Source organism: Heptranchias perlo, unplaced genomic scaffold, assembly GCF_035084215.1.
Source record: "Heptranchias perlo isolate sHepPer1 unplaced genomic scaffold, sHepPer1.hap1 HAP1_SCAFFOLD_43, whole genome shotgun sequence".
Taxonomy (NCBI): Eukaryota; Metazoa; Chordata; class Chondrichthyes; order Hexanchiformes; family Hexanchidae; genus Heptranchias; species Heptranchias perlo.
In genome coordinates, this window is record NW_027139442.1 from 11,965,792 (window position 1) to 11,981,498 (window position 15,707).

The window sequence follows — 15,707 nt, forward strand, 5'->3', positions numbered from 1 at the left end:
GCCAGCTCGAGGATTTCAGCCGTCAGATGCTCGAACAAAGCAGCCAGATAGACCGGAGCCCCGGCACCCACACGTTCAGCGTAGTTCCCCTTTCGCAGGAGCCTGTGAACACGGCCCACAGGGAACTGCAGTCCGGCCCGGGATGAGCGAGACTTGGCCTTGGAGCCGAGCTTTACCGCCGGTTTTTCCTCTTCCAGACATTTCCACAATACTTTCACAAAGATTTCAGAAATCCTCCCCCACTCGCCCTTCTTATACCTTCTGGAGGAGTACAGTGGGGCCACTTGTGATGGGTCTCTCTCAGAGTGTTTACACTGCCCGCTCACCCTCACTGATATTGTATCTTTCAACTGCTGTAATATTGTCCTTTAGTAATATTGCTACTCTGCCTTCATTCCCTATTTCCCTGTCCTTTCAAAAGATCTTATAGGCTTGAATATTAAGCTGCCACTCGTGCCCAGCTGGTCGTCCGGTCTCTGTAATGATTTAATGTAACTATTTAACTTTACTCAATGGCTGATGTGAGCTGCGGCAAAATGTATTTCCAACTGGTCAAATATTGCAGGTATCGACTGTCTCTTCAGTCCGAGAAAAGGTCAATAATTACTGGCTGTTCTGTAATTTCCATTGATTGGGGGTTGGCGGCATCTACTGGGCGGAAACGGGAACTGCAACAGAGCGAGAAAGGATCCGTCAGAAACCAGTTCAAATGAAGGACAAAATCCAAAAGCCTGCAGTGTCTGTTAAGGGTCTAATGTTTAGGAACTATTTTATGGCGGCAGATTGTCAGCGATGGTGGTATAGTGGTGAGCATAGCTGCCTTCCAAGCAGTTGACCCGGGTTCGATTCCCGACCATCGCAATTAATTATTGTTATTAATTCACTTCCTTTTGAAACTAGAAGTTTGTCATCGAATTTGATGCAGTTCAGCTGGATATTGTTTCCAAAATATAAACCGCTGTAATTATATTGAAATGTTTTCAATGTTCATTTCTTTTCCCTATAGAAGGAACAGAGGAAAAACATACTGGGAATGGTGAGTTACCAAGGGTCCAATGAGAGTGAGGAAGGCAAATGATATGTCAGCCTTTATTGCAAGGGTGTTGGAATATAAGAGTAAGGAGGTCTTGCTGCAATTGTACTATGTTGAAATATTGTGTAATATTGGATTATATTCGCTGGAGTTTAGAAGAATGGTAGGTGATCGCATTGAAACGTATAAAATTCTTAGGAGGTTTGACAGGGTCGGTGAGGAGAGGCTGATTACCCTGCTGGAGAATTAAAACTAGAGGTCATAGTCTCAAGATAAGGGGCCGGCCATTTAGGATCGAAATTAGGGAGAATTTCTTCACTGAAAGTGTTGTGAATCTTTGGAATTCTCAACCCCAGAGGGCTGTGGATTCTCAGTCGTTGAATATATTAAAAGCTGAGATCGATAGATTTTTGCACTTCAGGGGAATCGAGGCATATGGGGATCCAAGTACATAAATCACCAACAGTGATTACTAAATCACTAAAAAGAAGTTAAAATTGAGATGAAATTTTGATCTTTATCTCAAGGGAACGGAAATAAAAAGGAGTGGAAGTTATATCACAGTTGTACAGAGCTCTGTTTAGTCCTCATTTAGAGTACTGTGTTCAGTTCTGGGCACCGCACTCTCTATAATGGCTTGGAATGAGAAGGAGTTTTTTCTCTTTGGGATTCTATGCAATGAGAGGGAATAGGAAAGGGTTTGGTCTTTTCGGATTTTTTCCAGTGGGAGTGAAAGAGAAGAGGTTTGTTCCATTGAGATTCATTCTGCGTGCTCTTGCGTTTACTGGGGAGACCTGTATGTTGCCAAATTGCTTTGTTTTTAACATTGTGCACCCTCGTTTTAACCTAAATAGAAAAGTATAAATATAATGAAACATGGAAAGGAAATTCTTCAGATATCAGGTTATCAGCGGAGCTTATAAGGCCGGTAGCTGCTCGCCAGAGAATGCTGAGCCCGATTGACAATATCAGCTCACTGCCATTAAATGGGTACGGTCACAATACAAACCCAGGAAAATAAAATGAATCAAAACTGGACATCAAATAAGAAAAGGGCAAACATTTATTTCATAAGTAGATGATATGTCACATGCAGTCTTGTCGTCAAAACTTGTGATTGCGTGAAATTGATTGGTTGAATGTTGGACTGAAGTTTACTTTCACATCTGTATTAGGTAATTTCCGTTGGGCAAATAGCAGGCAATCATTTCACAGGTAATATCCGGTTAAGCAGATGGCAGGCAGTCATTTCACAGGTAATTTTCGTTGGGCAGATGGCAGGCAGTCATTTCATTCTGTGGAGCGATGGCCTTTTTCTGGTGGAAAACACCTTCAGTTATGTTTACTTTTTCCGAGCAACTGCCAGGACACGCTCTTCCTCGCCTCCAAGCCACGGTGTGTGGTGCTGGCGTAAGTCCAATATCAAGGGGAAAGGAGTCGGGGGCGGCTTAATCATCAAACTTTATTTCCCCAAAATTAATCGTTTTGTAAGAAGAGAAAGAAGTTCTTCTGCAACAGAAAGTTCAATTAATGATGGACGCTCTTCTGCCATATCGACCGGGTCTGAACCACCTCTGAACCACCAACCACATCGAGGATGAAGCAGTATAGTGAGGCTTTTTTGAAATGTGGTTTCATCAATTGTGCAAACGCAAACCAAGATGGAAAGCCCCAGTGTGTTAATTGTAACGAGGTGCTTGGAAACAAGAGTTTAAAACTCGTCAAAATTAAAAAGTCATTTATTGACAAAACATGGGGAACTCGTTGATCACACGCTTGAATATTTTTAAAGGAAGAAACGGGGATTAAAGTTATCAGCACAAGTTCTTAGTCGGTCAACTGCTCTGAATGATAAGGCACAACTGGTGTCATATTTGGTCTCATATCGTGTGGAAAGAGAGAAAATGGCCCATACAGTTGGCGAAAAACTTATTCTTCCAGCATCTCAGGATATGGTGCGTACAATCTTCATCGAGAAGCCTGCTGAAAAATTGAGAACCATTCCTCTCAGTGATAACACAATGTCTCGGCGAATATGTTCTATTGCTGACCATTTTGAAGCCAAGCTTATTACTTGGTCACAGTTAGCCGGGGATTTTGCTATCCAACTTGTCGAAAGTACTGTTGTTTCAAATTGTGCAACACTGTTAGTTTACGTGAGATATGTCGGGCAAGGTGACTTAATGGAAGTTTTGTTGTGTTGTCTAACTTTACCAACAAATAAAACAGGAGCAGAGATATTCGAATATTCGAAGCACTGCATGACAGTGTAGATGGAAAATACAAATTGGACTGGGCTAATTGCAAAGAAATTCCAAGTGATGGTGCAGCAAATATGACAGGTAGAAATAGTGGAGTTGTGAGAAGAATATCTGAGGCAGCTGGTAATGATGGTTGGAATCACTGTTTCATTCACCACGAGGCTTTGGCGTCCAAGGGTATTCCCCCTGATCTCATGGCAGTACTGAAGGAAGTAGTGAAAATTGTTAATTTCATTAAAGGAAGCTCACTGAACTGCAGGCTTTTTGAAGCATTATGTTCAGAAATGGGAGCTGAGCTTATTAATTTACTGTTTCACACTGAAGTACGATGGCTGTAACGGGGCAGGGTGCTTACAAGGGTTTACGACCTCAGGAAAGAGATTCACATTGTTCTGGTAGAGAAACATTTAATTTTGCAAATCAATTTTATGATGACAGTTGGTTAATGAAGTTGTCTTACTTGGCTGATATGTTCTCAATTTTAAAGGAACTGAATTTGAAGTTACAAGGAAGAGGCAATGATTTGTTTCGACATTGTGAACAGATAAAAACATTCCAGACGTCATTAAAACTGTGGCAAGCCTGACTGAAAATAATCACCCGAGATATTCCATGTTCACAACACTGTTACAACACATTGAGGAGAACAGATTCAATGAAGATAAAGGGAATGAAATGAAATGTGTCATACAGTTACATCTCGCTGCTCTGTCTGACAATTTTAGTCGTTACTTCCCTGCAGAGGGGTTTGAAAATTTGAAGGAAAAGCGTTGGGTTAAAGATCCTTTTGCTTTCGAAAATCCTGAATAGAAAATTAAACTAAACTTGATGGCTGAGCAAGAAAACGAACTGGTGCGACTCACCTGTGAGAACACTGAAAACAAGCCACAAGTCATTCAGTGTATCTTCTTTTTGCCTCAGTGCTTTCAAAGAATATCCTCTGTTCACTAAGATTAGTGTTCTGTTTTGCTGCCATTCACAACAGCCTACATGTGCGAACTGGGATTTTCGAATTTGAGAATGTTAAAAACAAGAGAAAGAAACCGACTCAACAGCGCACCTGATATGCGTGTCGAGCTTTCATCTTGTGATCCAGATTAGAATGAGATCATGAACAACAGGCAGACCCATCCGTCACATTATTTAAGTGAAACTCAACCTGATCTTTTATTTGCTGTATTTATACTGTAATTAAAATGTTTTTCAAGTAACGTCGATGTCTAATTTTATTTAATACTTGAAGTGAAGTGAAGAGCGAGCATGGACTGACCTTTATTGGGATTTGATGAAAACTCCAGTCAGAAGATATTATTTTTGTGTCCCTGGGGGAAGTGTTTTTCTTACACCGAGTCACGAGAAAAAAAATTGAAAATAAATGTTCTACATTGTACGGTCAGTGTCTGTTTAGCAAACCGGCTCTGAATTCTTCAGTCTTTATTTCGAGAAATGGTTCTGTGCGCGACGCGTGCAATAAAACACTGACCGACACATGGAGACTAATGGCTGCCGGAGGACCCACAATCCCCCGCGCCCCAGAAACCCCTCTATCTCTCGAACGCGCTGACTTCCCGCTCAAACTGCGCATGCTCCCCAGGCCCGAAGTGCATTCTGGGAAGGCATCCCTGCTTTCCTTTGTTCGCGAGTCGGATTCGGTGGAAACGGGAGAAGATACCGGGAAGCGGTGGGTAGTACGGGGGAGGCGCTGGATGATGGGTGTAATGGAGTCCCGGGACCCCCGCCCGCACGATCCCCCGGCTCTGATTCGGGGCCTGAGCCGCACTCGGTGTTGCTGAGACTCCGTTCAATGTAAATGCATGTTGTTGTTGATCTGCTCCCGTTGGCCTCAGCTTTGCCGGACAGAATCAGCCAGGGACCGTGACTGTGCTGCTCCCCGTAGTTGAAACGCCGGCAGCTCGCTGTACAGGCTCACAGGTGCAGAATTACCACTTGGCCGGGCGCTCGACGGCAAACAGTGACTGGGGCCGAAACCCAACATCACACAGAACCTTCAGGAGAGAAAAGGAGGAAAAATAGATCCTGCGATGAATCTGGATGTCAAACAGCGAGGAGGTGTCACGGAGGGATAGTGTGTGGGACGGGGGATTTACAGCTTAACAGGGGCAAGGAGGGAGAGTGTGGGACGGGTGATTTACAGCTTAATAGGGGCAGGGAGGGAGATTGTGTGGGACGGGGATTTACAGCTTAATAGGGGCGAGGGAGAGTGTGTTAGACAGGGCATTCACAGCTTAGGAGGGGCAAGGGAGAAAAGAATGTTCCAGAGAAACTCGAACTGTGTGTTCTGAATTTCTATTCTGTACTTATGGTGATGAATTATGTAAATGATGAGCACAGATGCGTAGACGAGGCTTGTATTCTCTTGAATAAACAAGATTAAGGATTGATCAAATTGAGGTGTTTAAGATGATTAGAGGTTTTGATAGAGTCGATGGAGATAAACTATTTCCTCTGGTGGGAGAGTCCAGAACAAGCGGGGATCATCTTAAAATTTGAGCTCGGCCATTGAGGGGTGACGTCAGGATGCAATTCTTCACACAAAGGGGAGTGGAAATCTGGAACTCTCTTCACTCCAAAAAGCTGTTGAGGCTGGGGGTCAATTGTAAATTTGAAAATTGAGATTGATAGATTTTTGTTTGGCCAAATTATTAAGGGCTATGATACTAAGTAGGGTAGATAGATTTAAGATATAAATCAGCCATGATCTAATTGAATGGCGGAACCGGCTCGTGGGGCTGAATGGCCAACTCCTGTTCCTATGTTCCTAAATGCAGCCATCCGCAATAAGTTTGTGGATGGCAAGGGCCTTGCTCACAAGTGAACGGACATCTGGAGGGAGATGCGGTGAGAGGAGGTGACAGGTCAGGGAGTGTCTATGAATGAAGCAGAAATGATAACCGGTCAGGGAGTGTCTGCAAATGAAGGAGAAATGTGATTGGTCAGGGAGTGTCTGTAAATAAAGTCGAAATGGGGACGGTCAGAGAGCGTCTGTCAATGAAGGAGAAATGGTGATTGGTTAGGAAGTGTGTCTAAATGAAGTAGAAATGGGGACGGTCATGGAGCGTCTGTCAATGAAGGAGAAATGGTGATTGGTCAGGAAGTGTCTCTAAATGAAGGAGAAATTGTGACTGGTCATGGAGTGTTCGTAATTGAAGGATAAATGGTGACTGGTCATGGAGTGTCTGTAAATGAAGGAGAAATGGTGACAGTTCAGGGAGTGTCTATAAATGAAGCAGGAATGGGGACGGTCAGGGAGTGTCTGTAAATGAAGGAGAAATGCTGACTAGTTAGGGAGTGTCTGTAAATGAAGGATAAATGGTGACTGGACCGGGATTGTCTCCAAATGAAGGATAAATGGTGCCGGGTGAGGGAGTGTCTCTCTATGAAGGAGAAGCGGTGAAGGGTCAGGGAGTGTCTATAAATGAAAGAGAAATGGGGACGGGTCAGTGAATGTCTGTAAATGAAGAAGAAATGGTGATCGGTCAGCGAGTGTCTGCAAATGATGGAAAAATTGTCTGATTAGGGAGTGTCTGTAAATGAAGGAAAAATAGTGTCTGGTTAGGGAGTGTCTATTAATGAAATCGAAATGGTGACAGGTCAGGGCGTGTCTATAAATGAAGGAGGAATTGTGACGGGTCAGGGAGTGTTTATAAATGCAGGTGAAATGGCGTCTGGTAAGGGAGTATCTATAAATGGTGGAGGACATGGTGACAGGTCAGGGAGTGTCTATAAATGAAAGAGAAACGGTGACGGGATAGGGAGTATCTATAAATGACGGAGAAATGCTGACAGTTCAGGCAGAGTCTGTAAATGTTGGAGAAATGGTGACTTGTCAGGCAGCGTTTGTTAATGAAGGAGAAATAGTAACTGGTCAAGGAGTGTCTGTAAATGAAGGAGGAACGGTGATTGGTTCGGGAGTGTCTGTGAATGCAGGAGAAATGTTGACAGGTCAGGTAATGTCTACAAATGAAAAAGAAATAGTGATGGGCCAGGGAGCGTCTATTAATGAAGGAAAATGCTGACTGGTCAGAGAGAGTTTGTAAATGAAGGAGAAATGGCGAAGGGTCAGGGAGTGTCTGTCAATGAAGCTGAAATGCTGACTGGTCAAGGAGTGACTGCAAATAAAGGAGAAATTGTGATAGGTCAGGGATAGTCTTTAAATGAAGGAGAAATGGTGATTTGTCAGGGAGATTCCGTCGCCAAATTTGGAGGTACTACATATGGACTTCTTACAGGCAGCTATAGGGAGGGACATAGTGTCGAAATGAGGGGCAGACCATATACACACAGCAAGATTGAGCATCTTCAGGAGAGGAGAGAGGAACCAGTGAGTGTCGAACAGAATCCAACCAGAGTCAGCACCTTCAGGGGAGGAGAGGGAGGGGAACCAGTGAGTTTAGAACTGAATCCAGCCAGAGTCAGCACCTTCAGGGGAAGAGAGGGTTGGGAGCAGTGAGTGTAGAACTGAACCTAGCCAGAGCAAGCACATTCAGGGGAGGAGAGGGAATGGAACCAGTGAGTGTAGAACTGAAACCAGTCCGAGTCGGGATCTTCAAGAGAGAAAAATAAAATCGAAGGAAAATTGTTGCAAGTGGTGCGATGGGTTTGCGTTTCAGCAGACGGAGGAGGGTGAGTGTGCGGGACGGGGATTTACAGTCTGGAGGAATGAGCGGGTAGAATGTTCCATAGAAACTAGAATTGCCTGTTCTGAATTTCTATTCCGTATTCACAGTGAGGACTTTTGTTATCTCCTTTTACAGGGTATTAGAAGGGGAGGATTTGCAGACGAGAAACTCAAACCAAACATCACGTCAACATCTGACAGTCACTCGATTCACCAGCACCTGAAGATTATCGGCCTTAAAATATAGGAGAAATGTTGATCTGTTCCATCTGTGGGAAAAGATTTCAAACATCACTGTGACTGGAATAGCAGCGAGACACACACACCCGAGTGAGAGTGTTCCAGTGCACTAACTGTGGAAAGAATTTTAACCAGTTACACAGCCTGAAAAAACATCGTACCATTCACAGTGGGGAGAAACCAGACAAATGTTCTCTGTGCAGACGAGACTTGTACTGATCGTCCAACCTGGAGAGACACGAGGACGCCCGCACCATGGAGAAACCGTGGAAATGTGGGGACTGTGGGAGGGGATTCAGTTACTCGTCCCGGCTGGAAACTCATCGACACAGACACACTGGGGAGAGGCCGTTCACCTGCTCCGTGTGTGGGAAGGGATTCACTCAGTCATCCCACCTCATTGAACATCAAATTGTTCACACTGATAAGAGACTTTTTAAATGTTCTGTCTGTGAGAAGAGCTTTAAAAGAAAAAGTGATCTGCTGACACACCAACGCATTCACAGTGGGGAGAGGCCGTTCACCTGCTCCGTGTGTGGGAAGGGATTCATTCAGTCATCCAACCTGCTGACACACCAGCGAATTCACAGTGGGGACAGGCCGTTCACCTGCTCCGTGTGTGGGAGCGGATTCACTCAATCTTCCCACCTCATTGAACATCAACTTGTTCACACTGATAAGTGTCTTTTTAAATGTTCTGACTGTGAGAAGAGCTTTAAAAGAAAAAGTGATCTGCTGACACACCAACGTACTCACACTGGGGAGAGGCCGTTCACCTGCTCCGTTTGTGGGAAGGGATTTCCTCGGTCATCCAGCCTACTGACACACCAGCGAGTCCACACTGGGGAGATGCCGTTCACCTGCTCTGTGTGTGGGAAGCGATTCACTCGATCATCCCACCTCCTGAGACATCAGCAAGTTCACTTCGGGGAGAGGCCATTCACCTGCTCCCTGTGCGGGAAGGGATTCGCTCAGTCATCCACCCTGCTGACACACCAGCGAGTCCACACTGGGGAGAGGCCGTTCACCTGCTCCGTGTGTGGGAAGAGCTTTACTCAGTCATCCACCCTGCTGACACACCAACGAGTTCACACTGGGGAGAGGCCATTCACCTGCTCTGTGTGTGGGAAAGAATTCACTTGTTCATCCGGCCTCATTGAACACCAACTTGTTCACACTGATAAGAGACCCTTTAAATGTTCAAACTGTGAGAAGAGCTTTAAAAGAACATGGGATCTGATGAGACATGAACGTATTCACATTGAGGAGATTCCGATCACCTGTTCCGTGTGTGGAATGGGATTCACTCAGTCATCCCACCTGCTGAGTCACCAGCGAGTTCACATGTGACTGCAGGAGTTCGATTCTGCTGTTATTGCTGTATCCAGGACTAAACCACTTTCATTCTGACAGTTGGAAGTTTGTTTCTGATGTTAATGACTCCCTTTAACTGGGCTGGAGTTTAGTATTCTGTACAAGTGTCAAATAAATCAGCTTTCTTTTAAACACAGTGTTTTTGACCTTCATATCTCGATGATAAAAGTAACAGTTAAAGGACTTATGACGACGTGAGTGGAATACGTCTTAGAACTGAGCTCCTCCACCTTTTTAAAAATGGATCTTCAAGACATCCAAGTCTGACAGGACATAAAATTCTATTATATCACAGGTTCCACTTCAATCAGCCTGAGCAGGTTTCCACTCTCCTTGTGTGAAAAAGAGCTCCTTCACCATTCCCAGTCTCTCACTTTCAGAAAATACTCCAATGTTTCCTTTTTGCATCCATATTGAATGATCTCACACTTCCCCAATTTGAACTCCATCTGCCACAGTTTGTCCATTCGCTTAAACTTTCCCTTTGTAACTTCCTGCTTCCATCTACACAACTTACTGTACTTCATAACTGAGTGTCATCTGGAAACTTGGACCTATTACTCTCTATTGCTTCATCCAAGTTATTGATAAATATGGTGAAAAGCTGAGGCCCCAGTACAGATCCCTGGGGACACCACTTGTCATATCCCGCCAATCAAAGAACATTCCCTTTCTCCTTACTCTTTTCTCCGACCTCCCAACCAATTCCAACCCAAGTCACAAGGTCACTTTCAATTTTGTACCTTTTATTTATTCTATTAATCTCTTGTGCTGAACCTTTGCAAATGCATTCTGTAAGTCCATATAGAAAACCTTCATAGACACTCCCCTGTCCACCTTGTTAGATTCCTCAACAAATCCAACTAAATTAGTCAGACATGACCTGCTCTTCACGAATCCAAGTTGACTCTCTTTGACCAGCTCCTTTTTTCTCTCATGATAGGTTTAAGTAAGTTCCCCACAACCGACGTTAAAATGACAAGTCTGTATTGTCCTGGTTTCTCCCTCCCTCCTTTCTTAAATAAACGGAGTGACATGTTCAACATTCATATCCAAAGGCACAATTCCTGAGTCTGGAGAGCTTTGGGAAATTATGATGAATGCATCTGCAATTTGCCCACCTGTTTCCTTTAAAACTCTGGGGTGTAAACCGTCAGGTCCTGGAGATTTCATTCTTAGTTTGCAGTTATTTATTTATCTGACTGTGTATAACAGGACTGAATGTCCCAGCTCTGAGTGTGTGTATAACAGGACTGAGTGTCCCAGCACTGACTGTGTCGATAACAGCACTGAGTGCCTCAGCACTGACTCTGCATATAACAGGACTGAGTGTCCCAGCACTGACTGTGTGTTATGCAGGACTGAGTGTCCGAGCACTAAGGGTGGCGAGACATGCGGTTGTCGGTAGAGATTAAATCGGTTGCAGGGGGTTACAGAGATAGGGAGAGAGAGATTGTCATGGAGGGATTTGAACACGAGGGTGATAATTTTAAAATCGAGGCATTGCCACACCGGGAGCCAATGCAATGGAACACGAACAGAACAAGACACACACAGAGGTCTCACAACAGAGCATGGAGGGTCTGAAAGACCACCTCCCTCCCGGGGTCACGGTAACTCCATCCCGGGTTCGTGGTCACACCATCCCGGGGTCGCGGTCCCTCCGTCCCTGGGGTCGCGGTCCCTCCGTCCCTGGGGTCGCGGTCCCTCCATCCCGAGTTCACGGCCATTCCCTCCCGGGATCGCGGTACCATTGGATACAGCAAAGGCTATGGGCCCTGACAACATCCCAGCTGTCGTGCTGAAGTCTTGTGCTCCAGAACTAGCTGCGCCTCCAGCCAAGCTGTTCCAGGACAGCTACAACACTGGCATCCACCCGACAATGTGGAAAATTGCTCAGGTATGTCCTGTCCACAAAAAGCAGGACAAATCCAATCCGGCCAATTACCGCCCCATCAGTCTACTCTCAATCATCAGCAAAGTGATGGAAGGTGTCGTCGACAGTGCTATCAAGCGGCACTTACTCACCAATAACCTGCTCACCGATGCTCAGTTTGGGTTCCGCCAGGACCACTCGGCTCCAGACCCCATTACAGCCTTGGTCCAAACATGGACAAAAGAGCTGAATTCCAGAGGTGAGGTGAGAGTGACTGCCCTTGACATCAAGGCAGCATTTGACCGAGTGTGGCACCAAGGAGCCCTAGTAAAATTGAAGTCAATGGGAATCAGGGGGAAAACTCTCCAGTGGCTGGAGTCATACCTAGCACAAAGGAAGATGGTAGCGTTTGTTGGAGGCCAATCATCTCAGCCCCAGGGCATTGCTTCAGGAGTTCCTCACGGCAGTGTCCTAGGCCCAACCATTTTCAGCTGCTTCATCAATGACCTTCCCTCCATCATAAGGTCAGAAATGGGGATGTTCGCTGATGACTGCACAGTGTTCAGTTCCATTCGCAACCCCTCAGATAATGAAGCAGTCCGAGCCTGCATGCAGCAAGACCTGGACAACATCCAGGCTTGGGCTGATAAGTGGCAAGTAACATTCGCGCCAGATAAGTGCCAGGCAATGACCATCTCCAACAAGAGAGAGTCCAACCACCTCCCCTTGACATTCAATGGCATTACCATCGCCGATTCCCCCACCATCAATATCCTGGGGGTCACCATTGACCAGAAACTGAACTGGACCAGCCATATAAATACTGTGGCTACGAGAGCAGGTCAGAGGCTGGGTATTCTGCGTCGAGTGACTCACCTCCTGACTCCCCAAAGCCTTTCCACCATCTACAAGGCACAAGTCAGGAGTGTGATGGAATACTCTCCACTTGCCTGGATGAGTGCAGCTCCAACAACACTCAGGAAGCTCGACACCATCCAAGATAAAGCAGCCCGCTTGATTGGCACCCCATCCAACACCCTAATCATTCACTCCCTTCACCACCGGCGCACTGTGGCTGCAGTGTGCACCATCCACAGGATGCACTGTAGCATCTCGAAAAGGCTTCTTCGACAGCACCTCCCAAACCCGCGACCTCTACCACCTAGAAGGACAAGGGCAGCAGGCGCATGCGAACAACACCACCTGCACGTTCCCCTCCAAGTCACACACCATCCCGACTTGGTAATATATCGCCGTTCCTTCACTGTCGCTGGGTCAAAATCCTGGAACTCCCTTCCTAACAGCACTGTGGGAGAACCGTCACCACACGGACTGCAGCGGTTCAAGAAGGCGGCTCACCACCACCTTCTCGAGGGCAATTAGGGATGGGCAATAAATGCCGGCCTTGCCAGCGACGCCCACATCCCGTGAACGAATTAAAAAAAAACCTCCCTCCCGGGGTCGCAGCACCTCCGTCCCGGGGTCAGTATCCCACTGTACCAGGATCGCGGTCCCCACCTTCCCTGGGTCGCGGTCCCACCGTCCCGGGGTCGCAGTCCCTCCGTCCCTGGGGTCGCATCCCTCCATCCCGGGGTCGCGGTCCGACCATCCCGGGGTCGCGTTCCCTCCGTCCCGGGGTCTCAGTCCCACCGTTCCAGGGTCTCGGTCCCTGCATCCCGTGGTCTCGGTCCCACCGTCCCGGGCTGTCGGTCCCTCCGTCCCGGGCTTTGCAACCCCATTAACGCCGCTCGGGCCTGAAGTCGGAGGAGCTGTTGCTCGGACCGCCCTCACTGCGCCATTCCAAGTCCCCGGGGCCCAGGCCATTTCCAGGTGCGGACCCTCCCTCTGTCAGTCTCGACCCCGCCCACAGCAGCGGCCGCCCGCCCTCCGACCGGAGGCTGCCATCATCATCCTCCCGGCAGGCGCCTGTTGCGAAGGGAAAGCGGCAAAGGGACCGCGCGGCGTCCCTCGGGCCGGAGATGCATGCACGCATCGCGATGTCAGCGCGCAAAGGTGAGAGACGGTGCCGCGTGTCACGTGATAGGAGGAGTCAGCCCAGGACGAAGGCCGGCGGAGGTGAGGGCTGTCAATCAAAGGGCCCGGAGTCAGCACTCACTGCGCACAGGGTTTGGAGAATTTGATTAAAAAATAAAAATTGAAATGTACAAAAAAAGTGGATAAATTACAAATTCAACAATCTGAATTAAAAACAGAAATGTCCAAACTCACATAAGGCTGATGGTTTGGGTTCTCCTGCCTCTCTCAGTCTTCTCTACCTGGGGCACATTATGAGCAGAATGCTTGAATCTATATTTTTTAATGCAGAGTGCGCTGGATGTATGGAATGGACCAGCAAGGGAGGCAGTGGGGCCTGATTGTATCAGCAAATTCCACAGAGTTGGGAAAGTACCTGATAGCGCTACCTTGGGATATGACAGCCTAGAAATTGGGATCTTTCATTCATTTTTTACACTTGTGCACTTATTTTTATTGATTGGTGTACCTGGACACCCAAACCCCTCTGCTCCTCCACAGTCCCTAGTTTCTCACCCTTAAGAAAATACTCCCTATTTCTCACCTGATGCCTGCAATAAATGATATTTGTATAACTTCCAACATCTTTACGTGGAGATGCCGGTGATGGACTGGGGTTGACAATTGTAAAAAATTTTACAACACCAAGTTATAGTCCAGCAATTTTATTTTAAATTCACAAGCTTTCGGAGGCTTCCTCCTTCCTCAGGTAAATGTTCAGGAGCTCCTCGAAGCCTACGCATTTATACATATAGAACAATACATGGTGTTTACAGAATGCCCCTGGAACTTCCCGTTGCCAAGGCAATCACCGTGTTCAGACAGAGAGGTGTCACCTGCAGAACCCCCGAATACACAGTTGAATGCACGGTTGAATACACGGTTGAATGTGTATTCGGGGGTTCTGCAGGTGACACCTCTCTGTCTGAACACGGTGATTGCCTTGGCAACGGGCAGTTGCAGGGGCATTCTGTAAACACCATGTATTGTTCTATATGTATAAATGCGTAGGCTTCGAGGAGCTCCTGAACATTTACCTGAGGAAGGAGGAAGCCTCCGAAAGCTTGTGAATTTAAAATAAAATTGCTGGACTATAACTTGGTGTTGTAAAATTGTTTACAAACATCTTTACGATTCGGGTCTGTTTCCACTCTTCAGTGTCCAATAAGAAGAGACATAGTGAGACTGGAACTTTATTTAATATTTCAAAATATACTTTATTTCATAAAATTCATGAATAGACACAGTTCAATGTAAATATTACAATTACAATTCAAAACAAATACAATACACATCATACGATTCCATTATTACAAGTCAAAACACAGTAAATATCTTCTAACACATGCTGTACAATGCAAGGTGGGATAGCGTTACACGGTTGCCTTTCCCCATAAAGCCTTTGTGTAGGCCGCACCTCGCTTCAGTGTGCACCTCAGCATGAAATACTGGACCTTGGATTCTGCTAGTGGCCAACACTTGGCCGCGGACAGTTCCCTCGGCTGGAAGACCTGCTGGTTTCGGGGGAACAAAGGGCCTCCTTGACCGAATTGATGGTCTTCCAGCAGCTGTTGATATCTGTCTCGTTGTGCATCTTGGACAACTGCCCATAGAGGACAGCGACCTGTGTTACCGAGCTGTTGGGATGAACTCCTCTTCGACACCACGGTGTCGGGGTTCATTCTCCGTGGATGAGGTTATCACCTTTTACCTGAATACGCGGATCCATTCGCACACATTCATGTTCGTGTTCGGCAAACACTGTCTGATGTCTTTCACACACCTTTCGAACCTTGGGGTCAGAGACGTAGGGGGTATTTTCACCTTCACATCTTGGGCGGTAAACTGACTGAGCAAAAATTAAAATCTGGCCGGTTCTATAAGGGGCGGGTGATCGGCTCTACCAGTTCAGTTCCCAGCGATGGTGAAAATTTCCCTCCATGTGTTATGAACCGATGCAATTTGAGAAAATGGACCAGCTTGTGGGCTTCGAAGATTGATTCTAGCGCGGAGGTCAGGAATGGTGTGGCCGATTTTAAGTATACTCGCCTGGCAGAAATGGGGTGGTCGAGGCGAGTAAATGGTATCAGGTCACTTACCGCCCCTTTAACACTGGCGTTCCTGCCTCCACCATCGTGGGTCGTGTCCTGAGAAGAGCGGCCAGAGCAACACCCACCTGTTTCCGGTCAGGCCACTTGTAATATGTAAATCAGATTATTATGACGTACAGGGGAAACCATTTAATGTTGG

The 15,707-nt window shown here is 46.5% G+C and overlaps 1 protein-coding gene and 1 non-coding gene across 2 annotated transcripts in view; both read left to right on the forward strand.

Moving 5' to 3' along the window:
• Window positions 1-789: 789 nt before the first annotated feature.
• trnag-ucc (transfer RNA glycine (anticodon UCC)) lies at window positions 790-861 on the forward strand. The gene has a single exon. It is a non-coding gene; the product is annotated as a tRNA-Gly (tRNA).
• A 4,033-nt stretch (window positions 862-4,894) lies between these two features.
• The window catches only part of LOC137312607 (zinc finger protein 271-like), a 62,375-nt gene continuing 51,562 nt past the window's right edge, over window positions 4,895-15,707 (forward strand). The window contains exons 1-4 of the mRNA XM_067979132.1: window positions 4,895-4,975; window positions 8,070-9,519; window positions 13,294-13,436; window positions 14,927-15,297. Of these exons, the coding sequence (XP_067835233.1) occupies window positions 8,429-9,519; window positions 13,294-13,436; window positions 14,927-15,297 (1,605 nt within the window). The 5' untranslated portion in view covers window positions 4,895-4,975; window positions 8,070-8,428. The remainder of the gene's footprint in view (window positions 4,976-8,069; window positions 9,520-13,293; window positions 13,437-14,926; window positions 15,298-15,707) is intronic.